Here is a 19532-nt window from a genome sequence, read left to right as displayed (position 1 = left end):
TTTTCTACAATGATTTGCTGGATTGATTTAAACATGATCCAATGTGTTAAGGTGCGATCACATCAGCTAAACTTCAGCAAAATGTCATGGGCAAAGATGATTAATTGGTCAAGTTGTGTTCGAAGTTAAACAAAGATTTCCAACCATACAGATTCCTAATGAGGTGAATGCACTTCGCCAGGCAGAATTTTTTTTTTCGAAAGCTAAATGTGTTCACACCTTTATGCAAAGAGTGTTACAGTCTTACTGGTAGCTAAAAGCATGATTGTTTTTCAATAAATGAAAATGCGAAGGTGACTGTAAAACTTGTGAATGACAATGCCACTTTTGCAGTTCTTCTGGCACATAATCCATGTGGACCTGCTAATCTGACAAAATCATACAGGAACTGGCTCTTTTGATTTATAAAGTAGAGCGGCTCAAAAATGTAGGCTTTTTAAGTGCCAAAGATCAATATCCTGTCAAACATGAAGCTGTTATTCAGCATGTAGACCCATAATGCCTGTGAAGTGGGTTGTTTATTGTGCTGTATTGCGTGACTCGTCCATTGGCTTGACTGCAGTGCAGCGGGACTCCAGTCCTCTTGCCCAGCGCTTTACAAAAGCGCCACAGCTCTTGTTTACTAATGGAGCCCACAGGATCCTCATCTCCTGCTCTCCTCCCTGCTGGCATCAGCCCCTCTGCCCCGGGCTTTATTCAGACCCCTGACGCCTCCTAAAGCATATAACTCATCCTCACTCATCCCCCCCTTTTTTTTTGGTGAAATCAGGTGGTGTCAGTCAAACTAGAAGGAACGACCAGCAGCAAGTCAGTGCTGAAGTGTAACACAATCCTGAGAGGATCAGAATAATCTGGCCATCTTCTACCATCTGTTATCGGTGGTGTATTTGAGCACCAGTGTACCACACCTGACACGGTGCATGTAAATGAAGTGTCTCAGTTTGACATTGTAACCTCCTAATGGGCCAGCAGATGGACAGTCTTTAGGCCCGTAGGCCTTCAGGTGTGAAGGGTCAACCCTGGCAGCTTGTGCTGAAACTGAAACTGGATCTGTGCCCCTGAATCTTCTTCCTCGTGTTTCATCAAGTCTCTCACTCTTAGAATAAAAGTTATTTGCTGGCATTGACGGTTCCTTGAAGAACCTTTAACCTCCATGGAACCTTTCCATAGGACAAACAATTCTTTATAGAGAAAAATTGTTATTATTAAAATGTTCTTCACATGAAGAAATATTTAAATAAGTGTTCACTAAAATGTTTTTGGGAGCCCAAAATTGTTCTTCCCACTTCTGGAACACTCATAAAAAAAGGTTTTAAAAGGGGAATTTTTCCAGTGATCCCATAGAAGATCCATTCTGGGTTCCCCAAAGTACCTTTCAGTGAACAGTTCTTAAAATAACTGCTTTGTCTTTGTGTTGAAGAATTTCAGTAATAACTGAATTCTTATTTTAATAACTGAAAGGTTTTTGGGGGAACCAAAAATCCTGCTTCTATTCCATTGTTGCAAAAAACTCCTTTTGGAACCTTGAATTTTAACAGTGACATTTTTGTTTTGGTTTGTAGATATGGATCAGGTCTACCTGAAGACAGATTAAAATTAATCATCGTAATGATAATGTACAAATAATTTCCAGAGGGATGGTCAGTGTATCTAATACTCACCCTGAAGGAAAGTAATGTTAAGATTTCCTCCTTTTGATTTTTTTAAAGTGCTGATGGTGTGAAGGGCTGGACTTACAGTCATGAGAGTATCATCACCCCCCGTGGCGATGTAGATGGTGGTCACAGAGAATCAGTGATGGTCATGTGACTATGAAAACATTGTGACATGTGACTACTTTCTATACAAGTACATTGTTTTTGGCTACTGAGCTCTGAATAAACTCAGTGCCAGATGTTTTTGAATGACCGTTATTGCTCTCCTATTCTTATAGAATAACTAAGCTATAACTCATCATCTCACATTTGGGAAACTCGGGTGTTTCTTCAGCTTTTCTTCACACTGAATCGTCTTTGGATGAATTTCAAATATTTTGACATTTCTTTTCATCAAAGAATATTGGGAGAAAATGTTTTCACAAAAATATTAAGCAGCAAATCATTTTATTTTATTTTATTTTTTTACCATTGATAAGAAATGTTTCTTGAATGACAAATCCACATATTCAAATGATTTCTGAATGATCATATGACACTGAAGACTGGAGTAATGCTGAAAATTCAGCTTTACCATCAGAGGAATAAACAATGGTTTTCTATTTGAACATACAAAAATGTAATTCAAAATGGTAATTCACAGTTTTACTGTTTTATTGAAATTTTTATCAATTAAATGCAGCTTAGGTGAGCATAAAAAACTTAAATCTTCAAAATATATTTTTGTGTTTAACACAAGAAAGAAATTCATACAGGTTTGGAGCAACATGAGGCTGAGTAAATGATAACAGAACTGTCAGTTTTGGGTGAACTGTCCTTTTAAGCTAACATTTCAGCTGTGATTAATGAGCTGGAATTACAAGAATAATTTGAATGGCTTGCTCTCTTGATTCCATATTTGATATGAATGCCCAATATTGACATTTTTACACAAAACTGAATGTCGAAAATTTATATTGAAAATAAAAACTGAAACTTTGAAATGCAAAATAAGCATTTTCAAGCTAAAATGTTGTAAGATAAGTTCGAGTGACTACTGCAGTTTGAAATGTTAGTCATGGATAGAAGTCTTCTTTAAATATTAGCAGTGTACCTTGTGAGTAGGTCATGTTTCTTTCCATGCATATCACAAAAATGCAAATACATGGAAAAACTTAGAAACCACATGCATAATTGGAGAAATGTCCTGACATTTGTCACAATGCAAACATTGTTCTTTTCCCACCGATTGTTACTGTCACATCTGTGCAAAAGCTGTTTTTCTGCTCTGATGTGTGTATTCAAATGTTGTACACCGGTCTATCATATGAATCTGAATTCACCTTATGTGATCTCAACCTGCACATGAAAATGAAAATAATGACTAAAAGAAAAAAATCCCTGTCTGCCCACCTGAAAAACTGCAGTTCCAGCCCCACCATCAACCCCCACAGTAGAGCCCCTTCAAGTTACATGCTCCGAGTTACCATAGAAACAGTGGTCCTCCTGTCAGCCAGACCGGATCAGTTAACCCTTTCAGTCTCTTTTGCTTGAAAGCCAGAATGAAAAAGCTCATGGTGTGGTCTTCAATGCTCAAGTTTAGGCTGTGTTTGTAATCTTATATTATATAACACTCATGAAGATTAATTAGTCTACCAGTCAATCTGGTGCATGCATCTATTAAACTTCAATAAACTTAAATTAGGTAATCAATTAGGTAAAAAGTTCAATAAACCTAATTTTCCATCTTAAAGAATATGATGCACACTCTTTATCTTTGGGATGGGTGTATATACACCGAAGGGGTCAGTCTACAGTAGCAAAGTTATCAGATTATTGGAGTACATTTAACAAGAAAATACAATTTGTACTTAAAAGAAAAATCATATTTCACTGTGGGACTTGCATTGTGGTATTTCTTTTCTTTTTTTTTTTTTTTTTTTACATACTATGTGATCTGGGTAGTCATTTAAAAAAAAATGTGTTTTCTTTTTTCTATTCACATTGACTTGGCTTCTCTGAGGATCTATTGAGGATTTTGAATCTTTTTATAGCTTGCAGAAAAGAACACATGCTTTCAATTTGGATTTCTATCTGCATTTTAGATACTGAAGCTCTTCATTGTACACTATCCATTCATTTACAATTTTAGGCTTCTTTAACTTCAATAAACAATCTTTTTGTTGTTTTAATAACTCAGCAGATAGGGTCGACATCATTCTGCTGCTCCAGCAACAACAGAACAAAAGCCTCATTGATGAGGCGCCAAAAGTTAAAAAAAGAAAGATGGAGTAGCGGTCTCGAGAGAAAACAAATTTCTCTCATTCTGCTGCAGCAGGGTAAGCTTTCAAAATAAACTCGGAGAGCTGTAGTCATACTTCACCGAACTCTGCTCAAGCTTGTGACAGTTAGCTATGACAGTTGTATTATGTGTATGTGTGTATGGACAGGTTGATGACTAATTTGGCTAAATACTTTTACTACTACTAGTACTACTAGTACTACTAAAGCCATATCACTTCACTAGAGGTAACGTGTTTGCTTTGACACTTCAAGAGAACCAACATTTTTAATGTTTATTTTCACAACACCAGAAAAAAAAAAAAAAAAACAAAAAAAAAACACTGACAGTTTCATATTCAAACCATATTTATTTCTGGATTTCATTTGTACCCATGGCACATGAGGAAACATAACAATACTATCAAAACAATATAAAAAGACATCTGTAAAGACTTTACAAAGTATAATGTGGAATGTCTTCCCCCCATAATGACCTTTTAAGACACAGTCATTATCATTCCCTTAGAATGATCCTCATCATCTGAAATGATCGTTCTTAAATGTTCTTTAAAGTTCTTACTGCGTTCAGCTCAGAGTGGCTCTGTTAGTTTGATGCACACCTGAAACGTAATTAAGACCCAGTTTAACCTCAGGTTTAAATCTTCAATCAATCTGGTGTTTGGTGTTAATGTCTTCATTATGTACTGTAATGTGTATGAAGGAATAAGGTTTATGATAATGTCTGTGCCTTCAACATAAAAAAAAACAACACTCTATATGTTAGGTGACTTTTTTTAGACACCTTTCCAGATTAGACCACTGCACAAGTCCAGTGAACCCAGACCCACCATTCCTTTGAGATTTGTCAGGTTTAAGAAGGAAAAGTGGTTTAATTCAGCATAAATACTTTGTTGAACCTGCAACAACATACCTCACGTCGGTATCTTCACACGCACAGCTACAGCACACAACGTAACGATTAACATCACTTTCGAGTTGCAGAAAACGTTTACCATTTTAATATCCATATTTATTTTTTTCCGCCCATTCGCAATTCCAGGCGTAACCCTAATTTTAAAACTAGGGACTGTATGATACAAATCCAGTTCTTTAGGTTTTTCCTCTTTTTAAACATTAACATTTTTTTTCTAATGACGCAGACAGTGGGGCATTAAACAATCAAAGCCAAACTTAAACAAGAAAACAAAACAGTGTAGTTCACCGCTAGTTTCAGTGTTCTGAGAGCTTCCTTCATAACTCTGTCAAGTCTATGAAAAGAAAAAATAAAACAACATTCATACATTTACCTGTAAATATTGCCTAAATCCTCAGATCATGAGGGTATGTACATATAACTGGCAATACAGTGGGAGGCATTACATCAATGGCTCACAGTCACAAGGTTTTCTTTAACGTTTCGCTATGTGTTAATATTAAGAGTGTGAGGCTCATACAGGACTGTGCAAAGACTAGGAAGAAGGATCACACTACAATCTGGTCAAAATCAAGATCCTGTGGTCGATCTTCCAGAGAGCCAACTGACTTGAATGCAAGTCAATTATTACGACAGATTTAGAGATGACATTAGATGTGCTTAACCACACAAAACAAATATGGATGCCAGTTAAGTCCCAGTTTTGGCCAGTCGTCGTCAGTGAACACTGGTAATACTGTGGCTCACAACCTCTGAAGTATTTAGACAGAATAGAGTAAACATGACTAGAAGTATGACCCTCCACCTGTTAGCCTGTGTGCTCACTCGTATTCAAAAACCATATTCAAAATGGATAACAGAAAGGGGAAAAAAAATGGAAAGCAAAAGCCACAGTGGTTACTTAAGTTCTTTTAGTACTCCCACATAGTGGAGGTGTCCAGATCATCGGCGTTGGCCTTCAGAACACCTGCGTGATCGCCCTTCAGATACTTCCCCTCAGTTGACTTGATGGCCACTTTGTTGTAGTCACAAAACTCGAGGAAGAAGTCCACCGGGGTGTCGCTACTGCTGAGCACGTTCGATTCACTGCCCACCATCCAGTATTTCCCAGTGGAGTCTGAGAAGGGATTCAAGGTATCAAGAAAAGTCTTATGTGAAAATTTCCTTTTCAGCAAGAAAACTAAAAATATGATTAAAGTGTAAACAAACCTCGCAAGCTATAGGCTCCATCTCTAAACTCCAACCCGAAGACATCATATGAGGAGCGGTTGGAGTCCAGGGTGCCGGTGACCTTCCTGCAGCCAATGAAGCCATGCTCCCCTCTCAGCACAATGAGGGGCCTATTGATGAGCTTCATCAGGAACTCCTCAGTCTCTCCTGAAAAAGCAGTTTTTCAGAACTGAGCCACAATAGCCAAGCGGGAATATGATTGCACTATTGAAATGCTCCACTCAACATGACCACAGATTGAGGGGCAATCTACCATCAAGTTTATTAATCACAGCAGGGTTTCCAAACAAAAGGTTGAAACAGCGGAAATGGTGTATAAGCCCACACCCCACCTGCCGTGTCAATCGTGGCAGCCAGCTGTCCGTTCTTTTTGGCAGCCACATATTTTCCATTGTTGGCACGCAGGGTTATCTTCTTCCCACGCCACTCAATGTCAAAGTGGCAGTTAGCAGACCTGGTCGAAGAAATGATACATGTACAATTACACATTATAATTTTGTTAATAATGTTACAAAAGATTTTTATTTCAAATGAACACTGTTCTTTTCAAATAATCCAAAAACAAAACCGTTTTCAACGTTGATAAAGGTTTCTTGAGCAGCAGAGAAGGATTTCTGAAGGATCATGAGCCACTAAAAACTAAAATAACAGCTGCTGAAAATTCAGTGATGTCATTACTGGAATTAAGTTACATGTTAAAATATATTAAAATAGAAAACCGCTATTTTAAATCAGGGTATATGCAGGAATCCTGAAATTAATTTAATTACATTTTTGAAGAACTGGCGATGGACAGGTGCAGCCAACGACAGCCTTGTCGCTAGCACGGTGCACATGAGACTTGACAGCATTGATGCCCATCGAGGCTACGCCAATTTTTGTATATTTGTTTACATTATGTACAGCAAGCATCCATTTCTCTTAGTTTTTTAACCATAACAATTTTTTTTTAAAAGAACGGTTGTGTTTTAAATGCTATGCTGAAAACCAAAATTAAAATTAGAACTGTATACACAAAATGCTGCCCAAAAAAGTAAAATATTGACTTCTTTTCAGAGTTTTGATTATGAATTTTTGCACCTTCAACAAACATTGAAATTTTTTTTTACAAATGAATATACATTTTTTTTAAAAAATCAATTTTACAAGTTTTCTTTGGTCAAATTAGAAGTAGGCTAATTCTTCCACAAGAGCCGTCTCTGGAACAATGCAGAGACCTAATACATTACTTAAAAAATTAATTAAAAATATTTATAATTATTAAATATTGGGGTTCAATTTGGTCATACTTTTGTGTGCTTTTTGGGTCATTGTATCTGAGAGGACCATGCATGGTCACTTAAAGCACGTTCAGTGTGAGCACTACACACAAGGCTTTAATATACGGGGTAAATGTATAAATATAACAAATATAAAATAATAATTTCTCCTACTTTTCCAGATACAGGTTTGCCCGGTTCCTGAATCAAATTACTGAGGTTGCTTCTGAAATATGTGAGGGTGCTCTAGCATTAATGCACATCTCTTGACAGTTTTACCCGGTCCATTTTTATGGTTATCACTACCATTGCAATGAGGTCACTGGTCCTTTTATTAGCCTCATTAAAAACAACACCTATTCAAATTCTGAATGGATTATAGCCAAGAAAGCATGCAAAGACTAGACCTAATCACTAAAAAGTGTCACTCATTTCAGTTTATCGCTATCTCCAAATGTCCATTATAATCTATGAAGCTCTACACTACACAGTGATTTTCTTATTTGAATCATGTTATAGTTTTTTTGTTTGTTATATTGAGAGACTGCCAAGCGTGTAGCACTGTGGCGTTTTGAGCAGTGAATGGATTCGAACATAAACACCTCTGCTTAGCTGTTCAAGAAATCAACAGAAATGTCAGTGATTGACCAATGCTACAAAAACAAGCTGAAAATAGAAACCTTTAAAGCTCTCCAGAGAGTAAGCACAAATACACACTGGGGCGTCTGGAAAATAGGTTTCATCAGTATACATTTCTATAGCTACAAGTAAGGTGCTCTTGCTTTCATTTCATTCCCTCTAGCACTCCCGTAGAACTGGTCCTGGATACATTTAAATGCAAAGAAATATGTATTTCATAAATGTTTTAGGCATGAACAGTACATGATCATAAAAATATTTAAGTCAAGGGGTTTCATCAAGGCTTAGGTTACTGGTAGCCACGTTAGTACCGCGAGAGGGTGCTTGGGGCATCTGTATGGAGACGGTAAAAACAAAACAAAAACAAAAACTACAAACTAAATTTAGCATTTTTATAAATGAAAAAACAAGCTTATATAATTTTAGATTTTTACTGAAATACAGATTTTGTAATATATTCTATTCATCAGTCTTTGAACCAATGAAGAAAAAAAGCATTTTCTGGATTTTATTTCTGGGTTAAAAAGTGAAAACGACCCCTTTAAAAACTTAAACCTCAAACTTTTGAACAGCAGTGTAAACATGTCTTCGATTAAAAAGTCTAAAACTGAATGTAGTCGGTCTGTTCTCAAAAGGTCAAAAGGGTATTTAATTTGATTATTGATCAAAATGTGCTAATTCTGATGTTGAAGAAAACTGGTTTAGGGTTATTGGAGCTAATTTTCGGTCTTAAAATGTTTAACTCAACACAAAGCATGTAAGATGCCTTTTACAATCTAATTAAATTAATATTGTACACAGCAGTACATCTAAAGAAATCTAAAGAATGCTAGTATGAAAATACTGACAATACTTCGCCATCTTCATTATGGCATGTTACTGTGAATTACACTCACTTAGTCGAGGCAGTGCACTGAAGGCCACCATTAGCTGTGAGGGTCCAGTATTTGCCAGTGCAGGTCCTGAAGGCACACTTCTTTGTGTCTTTACTGATTTCCATCTGGAAAGTCTCCTGGTCACCTTCTTCATCCTGGTTGGCCGAGAGGTCCATGCCTGTCAAACACAAAAACACAGCCTTCTGTAAACCACACTATAAAAAACACCAAACACCTGGCTTCCATCAGCATGAGCTCACAACACATCTTAGATCTGGATCAGCCATGCTGAGTGAGCAGAGAGCCAGGCAGTTTTAGGATGCTGATCTTTGAGATTACTTGACTAAAGAGTGTTGAATGCCATGGACTATCACTCTGGCAATTGCTTTGTGTGTGTGTGCGTGTGTGTGTGTGTGTGTGTGTGTGAGAGAGCGAGAGAGAGGCAGAGTTAATCCCCTTAAGAATTTTGGACTGTCATATATGCCAGGATGCTTAGTGGAAGGCTTCAGGACAGCAACAGTCAATGCATCCGGTTTGTAGTTTAGATTCATGGAGCTCAATGAAAGACCAGACCATCAGTCCTCTACTGCAGGAAATCTAATTAAACTCCATTGTGTGCATTTAGAAACACAGTCATCAGATAAATCTAGCGTTATGGTCTAAACTTCTTTGGAGAGGAAAACAGACAGGTTTTTGAGAGGAAATATTAAAGCTACATTAAGACAAACATCTAGAAGATGAAGTTACAGCTATAATTGTATTAACATCGACTCCAAGAATGAATTGTTTGGTGAAATCAAGAATCTCTTGGAATACACATGATCAAACACGTCATCTGTATTTTTAATCTGCAATTCACCGTGATTGCTTTCATGTTCCAGTTTCACAAAGCTCATAATACAGCTACACGAAATTGCGTATTAGTACCGGCACGGCCTGGCCTCTGGAAAGCAGACCGAGTTTCGCCAAAAAAAAGCGTGCCGGAATGGGGAAGGACAATAAGTGACCAAGATGAGAAACACATGCCTGCAAATGGAAGATCTGCAATTGAGAATGACTAAGAAACCCGGAGACTTGCTCTAAATCAGTCTCGGGGAAGACGCGGGGGTGGGGTGGGGTGGGGATCAATCATTCTAGGGAGGTATGTAACCTCACCCGGCATTTAAATGGTTTGGGAGGATCTTTTAAGCCACCAACAGACACACCCCCAACCCCCAGCTCTCGACAGGCTGACTGCGAATTGTCGATCAATCCACACGACAACTGCAGGGCTTATATTCCCAAGTGAAAAGCCTTTAACCTTGGCAGCAAAACATTGTAGGGACTTACATTTAAAATGTTTTAAGTCAATAGCGTCAAACACTCAAACGAGATCATCGGTCAACAGAGTCAACCAGCTGTTATCATATAGCAGGACAGACAAACAGTTAAAGTGAATACAAAATAAAAATGCAAGACACTGTTGGGAAACCATTTTTGCGTTTATGCAATGACAAACATCTGATTTCCTTGCCACAAAGTAAGGAAGAGCAGACAAGCAAGCAGGGAGACTCTTCGTCTTTTTAGTCAGATGCATTTAAGCGGGAGTACATCTGTGTTTTTGTATGTGTGTTGTAATGGCTAAACTTATGCATAGCGAGGCTCCATTGTTCTGTGTGCTGGGCTGCCTAAAGACTCTCAGCAGTTGGGCTGCATGGTGAGCTGGGGCCCAGAGCACGCTGTCTTTGTTCTCTTTCAACCCTCAACACACGCCTGAAATCTCGGCCCCTCACAAATTCTCTAAAAGGAACATGACACAAACAATGAACCTTATTCCTCTAAGGATTGTATCCCTGAAGGCAAATATTTGAACTAGGCAAGCATGAGCACTGGTGGGGTCTGGATGCAGGATGAATCACATGTGATTCGGATGTTGTGCATCATAATGAAGTCCAGATTGCTGTAAGCAAATCACATGAACTGCTTTTTGAGGACAGATGAAATCTTGCACTACCACAAGTCTAAATTAATCATAAACATAAAATCAGCAAAGTCTAAGAAACAATGGCAGAACAGAAGAGCCAATCATGACCTGAAGAAACCACATGTCTCTTGGCACAGGCCCAACACACCAGCACTGTACTGCCTCATTTAGCAATACTGGTAAACCAGAGCTGGGATTGCAAAGCAAATCCCAGACATCTTTTCTTAATAGTGCCATTTAGGTCTTTCAATTTATTTGTTTCAATTTAGCAGTTATTAAAACATAGCAGATCATCTCATTTCATTTTTAGCAGTAATAGGCTAGTGGAGTTGTAATTGTGATGCTTAAAAAGCACAATATTTCACCAGTCCACTACATAATTTGATATTATAAATATCAGTCTTGCAGTCTCAGGTCAATTCTTCTGAGCGTTTACAGTAATGATTGCCTTCACTCTCAACTTAATTACAGTACAATGACCTCTCCAAAATACAGGCGTTTTGAAATTTACAGAAGAATGATTGTGCAAAACTCCAGACAAGGGCTTGAATACTGATTTACTTCTCAGCTAACAGGTTTCTATTGTGACAATAACCAGAGTACTGTAACCCACAGGGAGACATCAGACAGAAAACTGGAAGCAAAATGGAGCCTCACTTGGATGCACGACCAGACTAATCATTAAAAATTATACTTCCACGAAACATCTGCGAATAGACCAAATTTCAGGATCAAAGTAAAGCATGTGGCTTTCCCCCCCATACCCCTGTGCTCTGCCCATTTCCACACAACCACAAGAAAATAAAAAGAGCTGAATATCTATAATTAAGAAAGAGCTGTATAATTATGGAGGACCGATGTAGGCTAACATTGCATAGATGAACACATTATAAGTAACTGAAAACAAAGCAGCATCATTTACCTTGCCTGGTGGACACATTCCTGTCGTTGCCAGCGGTGAGGACCACTTGAGGGTGGCTCTGCTCCAGAACAAAAAGCTCGTCTTTGCCAACCTTCGAGCTCTTGCCGGACTTCATGGTTCCACTGGGACCAGAGGGAGCCAGGTACTTTCCAGTGCAGTCTCTGAAGGCAACCTTCCCGGACCTGAACTCCAGCGTGTACCCCGTGTTCTTGTCAGGTTTTTGGGACAGGCTTCCGTCGTTCTTCAGGAACCGGTTGTCAGACGTCTGTAAGTGGTACCTCTGGTCCTGGAAGACCAAGGTAATGAGGGAATCCACGCCCCAGGGCACATCTCGGTCAATGGCGATCTCGCTCTGCTCGGATCTCAGGTGCGCGTATCTTTTCCTAGTGAGGCTGAAGATGTTGACCTGGGGGTGCATGGCAATGTGCACGCTCCATTTCTCTGCGATGGAGATGGTCTGCGCGAAGCAGGTGATTCTGTCCTCGGTGCCGCCCAGGTAGCGCTTGTGAGGCTCAGACTGCAGCGACCAGCGCCCATCATCATGTGCAGTGATCACGAACCGACAGTCCTCGCTCGGGGTCTCGCTGTCACCCGTCACGTTGCCGTCTTTGTCAGCCGCGATGTATCTCCCCAGATGGCTCTTCAGGTAGAACGTGCTCGAGTCGTCGCCGTTCTGCTCCAAGGTCCAGATCTGTTTCTTCTTCATGCTGGTGGCTGATGCGTTGATCTTGAAGCCGAACGTTTCAGCCGTGAGGTATTTGTTCCCACAGTTGATCAATCCGAATTGGATTTTGAGCATGTCGCTGGTTCCGTTTGCAGTCATGATTCTTCTAGGCCTTGCTGGAATGGGTTCTGCTGGTGCCCTGTGGATGATGTTGACGGGTCTCTTTGTTTGAAGGAGCGAGCGAGCGTGCGCGCGCCTCTCTCTCTCTGCAGCCTCACAGCGCGAGCGCACGGACACAGCTGGAGCTTTTATACAGATGAGATGAGTGATGTCACGCGCCTGTCCCGCCTTCCGTCAGCACACTCACACATCCCAAAATGAGTTGGGAAACACAGAATTTGATAATATTCCCCTTAGTGAAAGAGTTTAACGAACTAGCCTACCGCTTTTCCAAATACACTGAGCTATTGCGTAAAATAGACGTGAGCATCCTCACGCGTTTGAGAGATGTCGAACTCTCGCGTGCACTTGAAAGAATTCCGAAAACTGACTCACACTGGCCTAAGTTGTTCCAAACCTGTCCAAACCACAATCGATTGCATTTAAACTGTATGGACAAAAAGTGGTACAAGAAAGAAAGACATGAGGGTGAGTTAATGACACAGAACTAAGTAAAATCGCTAAATGTTGGCAAATCACATAACAGATCTTGGTAAACGTTTTACATAAACCATGCATAGGCTATAATGTTAATTCTCCATGAGTCTCTCAGCAGTTGTTTTACTCCAGGGAAAAAAATGCCACTTCACTGGCCAGAGAGAGGATGAGGAAACACAATGCAGTGTTTATTCTGCACACAGATATATTTACAGGCTGCACATGTTGTTCAATGGGTTCAGGAAGGTCTAGTCAAATAAACAGCAGCTTCATCCAAATACAACTGTTTCAACAGCAGCACACAGGCATGAGAAAATGATGCAGGACAAACTTTCCACAGTATGTCTGTCTTTGTAGTTCTTTGGATTCTTTCATATAACTTAGAATCATCACACATTCCTTAAAAATGCTTGAAATGTCTTGATTGGCATATATTTATTACAGGAACAATAAAAAAATGCATTAGTGTAAACATGAAAGCACTTTAGAGCTTGTTTGAAAAAATCATATAGATATTTCAATACAAAACAATTTTCATAAAAGAGCAAATGCTAATATAAGATTAATGAAACAAATGCATTTTGTGTAGAGTACCTGGAACAGACCATGAGCCACCAGTTTCATTTACATATCAGATTAGATATTTATCAGACACTCTGTTAATAGGTGAATATAAGGCTGTTTGAAAGGGAATTTCAATATGTAGAGTAATTTATGATTATTCATATTTGGAGCAGTTCAAAAGTATAAACAGGTATACAAATAAGACAGTTCATCTTTAGAAAGTAGTGGATTTTTGTGTATAATTATAAGAGTTTTTCAGAAAAAAAGTGAATGTGTAGAAAATTTTAAAACCCTTTAGAAACCAATGAAGGCTTTGATCACCACATTTACTGTTGTAAACATATAACCATAAAATAAAATATTATTAAAAATCATTAATGTAATGTTGAATATTTATGTTTTATTGCATAATGCTTTTTTCCCCCAAAAAAAGTTATGTGGTATATTGTGTTGACACTGAAAATTCGAAAAAGAATAAGTGCACTTCAAATATGTGTATAATGCACTTAATTAACTTAAAACCTTTAAAAAATGTTGATCTCGTGCACTCAACTGGTGCAGCTTTATTACTGTAAGGCTATCAGGTTCTGATGCTGTATGACAAAATAATCAAATAATGCGAATACACAGACAGTTGAGTACATAGTGCATAGCATAAGTGCACAGTATATAGTACATCTGGGGCACAACTACAGAGAGTAAGAAAGATTAATTAAATATTCTGAATTACAACAAGAGCTTCTAGTCATATGCAGTCCAGCCTCCTTTAATTATCTGTGATGATTAACGAGTCGAGAACGGCCATCTGCTTTACACAAATGTAAGTGTAAACAACCATTTAGCAAAGCCATCTCCCTTTTTGACCCTCATGCATAATGCCAGACAGTTGTGGCATTTGTCTAGACTGATGTTTGCCTAAAGAGATTAAGTGTAAATCATTTCATGTCTACCACACAGAATCCTTCAAAAGATGCTGCGGTTAAAGCTATACCCATAGTGCTGGATTCTGAATGGGTAGGAATCTATCTGCATTTCTAAGTGAAAGCTATCTTTCTTAAGAATGTGAAGCCAAAACAGTTGCCATGGAGACGATATTCCAATTTGCTGTGCTAAAATAAACCAAGGTCTGCAGTGTTAGCACAATGAAAGCTGATCACAGCAAAGCAGACACAACAGGACGTTCAGACACACAATCTGTAGAAAGCAATCGCATATTGGTCAAAACATATTATCAGAAATGATTCTTGCACAAACATATGGTGTTTTAAAGGGCAGTTCACATTATCATGTTCTGACATTTTCGGGCAAGGAGGACATTTAAACCTTAATAAAATCCTCAAAACCACACTAGAAAGTTTTGCTGAAAATGTACTCACCCTCTGGCTATCCAAGATGTAGATGAGTTAGTTTCTTCAACAGATTCAGAGAAATTTAGCATCAGATCACTTGCTCACCAATGGATCCCCTGTAGTGAATGGCTGCCAAATCAAGAGAGAAATACAGATCAAGCACTGTTTACAAGTGAAAACAGTCCAAAACAGTTTCTAAACAAGCATGTCGGTGGGATTTTTTTAGAGGACAACAGGGAATTTTTTATTTTTTATTTTTTTTATGGATAATGGAGTCATATTTTGGCCAGAAATGGCGGTTTCTTGCAAAAACTCAGCTTTTTGCTTCACAAGAAGTTAACTGGAGTTGTTTGGATTATTGTGATGTTTTTATCAACTGTCTGACTCTCATTATGGTGGCACCCATTCGCTGCAGCAGATTTACTGGTGAGCAATTGATTTCTCCAAATCTGTTGCATGAAGAAATAAACTCATCTACATCTTGGGTGACTTGATGGGGAGTACATTTTCAGCAAATGTTATTTTTTGATTGAACTATTCCTGTAAGAAAAGCATCAATAAGCACACTGGAAAAAACAAATATATCAAGTAAGCACAGCAACTCAAAGCAATGACTGTGGCCCTGTTGTGCATAACGTTCTGTCCAATCCAAAAAGAGTCTTTTGTGTGCTAAGATTGTGTTGCTGAGAGAAACATGCAGGGTGGGCATGAGGTGGTGGCGGCTGGTGATGGGAGGCTGACTTTGCAGATGTCTGAAGCCACGTGGCATGGCAACAGCACACAAACCCTTGTGTGGCTGAAACGCTCGATCACTCTCTCTCCAAACAGCAGATGTGTGCATAGAAAACTTTTGAAGCATTTTGCATCACCCCTCCTTCATCTGCAGAATATGAGGAAAAGGTGCAGTACCCGGCATTTTGATGCCATGCTGCAGTACTGTGTCAGTATGCAACCTGGCAGATTCAGACTCCTTCGGTGCCCACATCTTTGACACACACACCCCTCTGGAGCCCAGCCAATCAGACAGAGCTGCTGACAGACACAGCCTTGTGTAGCCCCTCCCTTGAAGTGAAACCATCAGAGTCTGCATTACAGAGCTTCTTTGTGTTCACCATGATGAGCAATTTATAATTTCAACAGCACATTTAACTCCCGGCACTAGAGATTTCACAAGTTTGACAAAATAAGCAAAACAGTTGTTACTGTGCAAATGCTGCCAGTTTTGTACTTTGCATGTGGTCCTAGACATCCTCAACAATAGTGATTATGTTACAATCAACACACCATACAAGGGGCTTTGAATAACCTCTACAAATGCTCCATTATAACACAACATGAACATTGCAGTCAAAACTGCTGTTCAGAAGATTTACAGTTTGGATGCATTTGAGCATTAAGGTGTAGTTCAAAACATTAACCACAAAGTTTGCCCTAATTTTGAACATCTAAAATATATGCATCATTTGTAAACTAACAGACTCCTTTTTGTGAATTATTTTGCTTGAAAAGTCTGTTTGTGCTATCTTCCCTTATGAAAAAGAAGCATGTTTAAATGGACTGAATGTGCACTTGTAGTGTACTTCAGTATTTTGCAGATAATATAATATTAATGAAACAAAAGGCAACTTAATTTTACTTAAAATTTCTTAACACACTTAAGTGCACATATTATTATTTTTTAAAATATGACTTGTTTCAATAGAAATTACATTAAAGTGTATTTTAGTTTAATATAAATGCTTGTATGTTCAGCAGTACACTTTAACCATATTTTAAAGACAATAGAAGTAATTATGAAATTACTTATAAGAAATACTGCATTAAGTTCTAATACATTTTTATTTAATTGCACTTAACACACAAATAAGTATCAGAAAACATTACATTGAATTTGTATATTCCTTTGAAGTGTTTTATTTCTGCAACTGTGTTCTTCTTTTTAACAAAAATATTACTTAAATTATTTTAATATTTGGAATCCTTTCATTAATTTTTATTTATGCCTAAAAAATGTCCAAATATGTCCTGAAACATGATGTGCACTGTAGATCTTTGTTGTACGTCAGCCTCTGATTCAACAGCTCTTATTTCTGGACACAAAACCACTGTGGAAGAATCCAAAAAGATGTTAAAGGATATTTCCTGCATGGGCGTATGTTTCTGCCACACTTCCTCTTAACTCTTAGGGTGACATTGCAAGGCAAATCAGACAGAAACACATCAGATGGTCACTGACACAAAAATGGTTCTTGTAAGAGCATGTCTTGGTCTCCCCCTCTCATCTGACTGAGCTATGACTGTCCTGTTTCCCACAGATCTGAATTGATAGCAGCCATTTCTCTGTGGAAAGTTTGCACTGACTCACTGACCTACATACAGTGAGATGCTCTTTCTGGGTTAGGCACTGAATGCAGTTGGCTCAAATTTATAAAACATGACGATCTGGCACAGACAAATTGGATCCATAAAGCTAGTGCTAGTTGTGGTTTTACAATTTGTACTAAACTTATATGTTTACATTTCTATTCTCCAGTAATAGCAAATAGTTTTATTAGAGGAGCATAAGCTTTCCACTTATGTATGGTTTGTTAGGAAGTTAGTTTAAAAGTTGTCCAAATGAAGTTCTTAGCAATATATATTACTAATCAAAAATTAAGTTTTGATAAATTAACGGTAGAAATTTACAAAATAGCATCATGGAACATAATCTTTAGTCAATATCCTAATGATTTTTGGCATAAAGGAAAAATTGATAATTTTGACCCATACAATGTTTTTTTGGCTATTTCTAAAAATATACCCAAGTGACTTAAGACTGGATTAGTGGTCCAAGGTCACATATTAAGTTATTTCATGTATAATGGGGCAGTTTTGAATTCTGCAGTAACTCTAAGCAGCACCAACTGATGACTATTCCACATGCTGGCAACTGTGGAATGACTTTGTTTCGGGCACAGGAAAAAGCAGAGGGACTCTAGGGATGGGGTGAGGGGAATAGATAGAGAGAACAAGGGTATCCTTCACTGCCCCCTCACAAATCTACCTTTTTTTCATTATATGCATAATTTTTTTTAAATCCTGGAGCACAAAACAAGATATCACAATGCCAGAGTTGCTCTTTGCCATACAATAAAAACGCACTGTGATCACTGGCAGGCAAGTTCAGATGCAGTTTGGTTTTGGTGTATCTTTTAAATAACCATAAAATTCAAATGCTCGGAGGCAGTGAATAAATAAAAAAAATAATAATACTTTTATAGCAAGGATGCATTTAATTGCTCAAAAGTCATAGTAAAGACGTGTCATGTTATAAAGAATTTAGCTCTTTTGAATTTCTATTCATCAAAGAATCCCAAAGAATTATTCAAAGTTTCCACAAAATATTAAGCAGCAAAACCATTTTTAACCATAACCAATAAGAGATGTTTCTTGAGCAGAAAATCATCATATTGAATTTGAAATGACATAAATTACATTTTAGAATAAATAAAAAATAGACACAGCATGGTAAGTATAAGAGACCTATTTTGTGAGAAGCCTCTTAACAGTAGTGAAGAAATCTGGTTTGGGATTTGAGTCACTGTATGAGTCTCTTGCACACTGAATGACAGCAGTATGACTAGATTAACACTCATGATTGCTTTGATTATGTCTTATTTTGCCTAGGTGATCGTGTCTTATCTTGCCTCTCCTGTGTTGCCCAAGTGAGATACAAATGCAACTGGACTCTCCACAAAAACAGTTGCATGACACCCCTGATTATATTTATTCTACTTATTTAATTAAATGCACCAGATAGCAAATGATCCACAATGTGATACCAGTCAAAAACAACGTCACCTATTCTGAATAGAATTCAAAAGTGAAGTATGGTTTGTTTATTTCTGATGACCAGCATCACTTGATGTACACAACCTCCTCCACTCAATAAAAGACCAGGCCTGAAACCACTGGGGAGCTCTCCACCTCTCCAGCAGCTGGGTGAATGGTCACAGGCTTGTTTTTGTGGAGCCCCAAGTATGCTAGAGTGCTTGCTTCCTCCTTCCCTCCAGCCATTGTCATGCTGACAGGAAAACAGTTGCTCAGCCTGAGCCAAAAGTAGCAAAGCCGTCAGAAAAGGCAAGCTTCTCCAGAGAGAGCATCAGAGGGTGAGTGTCCTGTTTAATTAATCACTCCGGCAGCAGCGGGTTAGCCCCTCCACCCAGACTGCAGTGCTCTGAAGAACTGAATAACTGACGGGGCTGCCCTATATCTGCAGCAGGGGCTTCTGCATGGGCTCAGAGTGGGGCGTGAGTGAGTCTGAGCCCGTCAGGGATGAGACAGCAGGCAGCAGAGAGTGCCATGAGAGTGCTAGAGATTACACGCTGAGCAGGCAGATATAGGTCAGTCAGACCCTGAGACAGGGCGGTGCGGCGGTGAGGCAGGAGGGGGGCGGCTGTGCTGCAGAGACATGTGGGGTGGGGTGACTGCAGTGAATGCGCTGCTGACCGCATGAACCAGTAAATGCACGAGTCAGTCGAAAGGCGGCTTCTGTACCTGCAGATGCATGTCTTCCTCAA

At 38.7% G+C, this 19532-nt stretch overlaps 1 protein-coding gene across 1 annotated transcript; it reads right to left on the bottom strand.

The window, feature by feature from the left end:
* Positions 1-4265: 4265 nt before the first annotated feature.
* LOC127952013 (fascin-like) lies at positions 4266-12992 on the bottom strand. Its single transcript, XM_052550243.1, has 5 exons — positions 11740-12992; positions 8876-9032; positions 6414-6535; positions 6061-6228; positions 4266-5968 (listed from the first exon to the last, which is right to left on the bottom strand). Exons 1-5 carry the CDS (start codon positions 12560-12562, stop codon positions 5763-5765), a joined length of 1476 nt encoding a protein of 491 aa, XP_052406203.1. The 5' UTR covers positions 12563-12992; the 3' UTR covers positions 4266-5762.
* Between the last annotated feature and the right edge of the window lie 6540 nt (positions 12993-19532).

The sequence above is a fragment of the Carassius gibelio genome, chromosome A3 (assembly GCF_023724105.1).
Source record: "Carassius gibelio isolate Cgi1373 ecotype wild population from Czech Republic chromosome A3, carGib1.2-hapl.c, whole genome shotgun sequence".
NCBI classification, from domain to species: domain Eukaryota; kingdom Metazoa; phylum Chordata; class Actinopteri; order Cypriniformes; family Cyprinidae; genus Carassius; species Carassius gibelio.
This window is presented reverse-complemented; position numbering and strand designations above follow the sequence as displayed.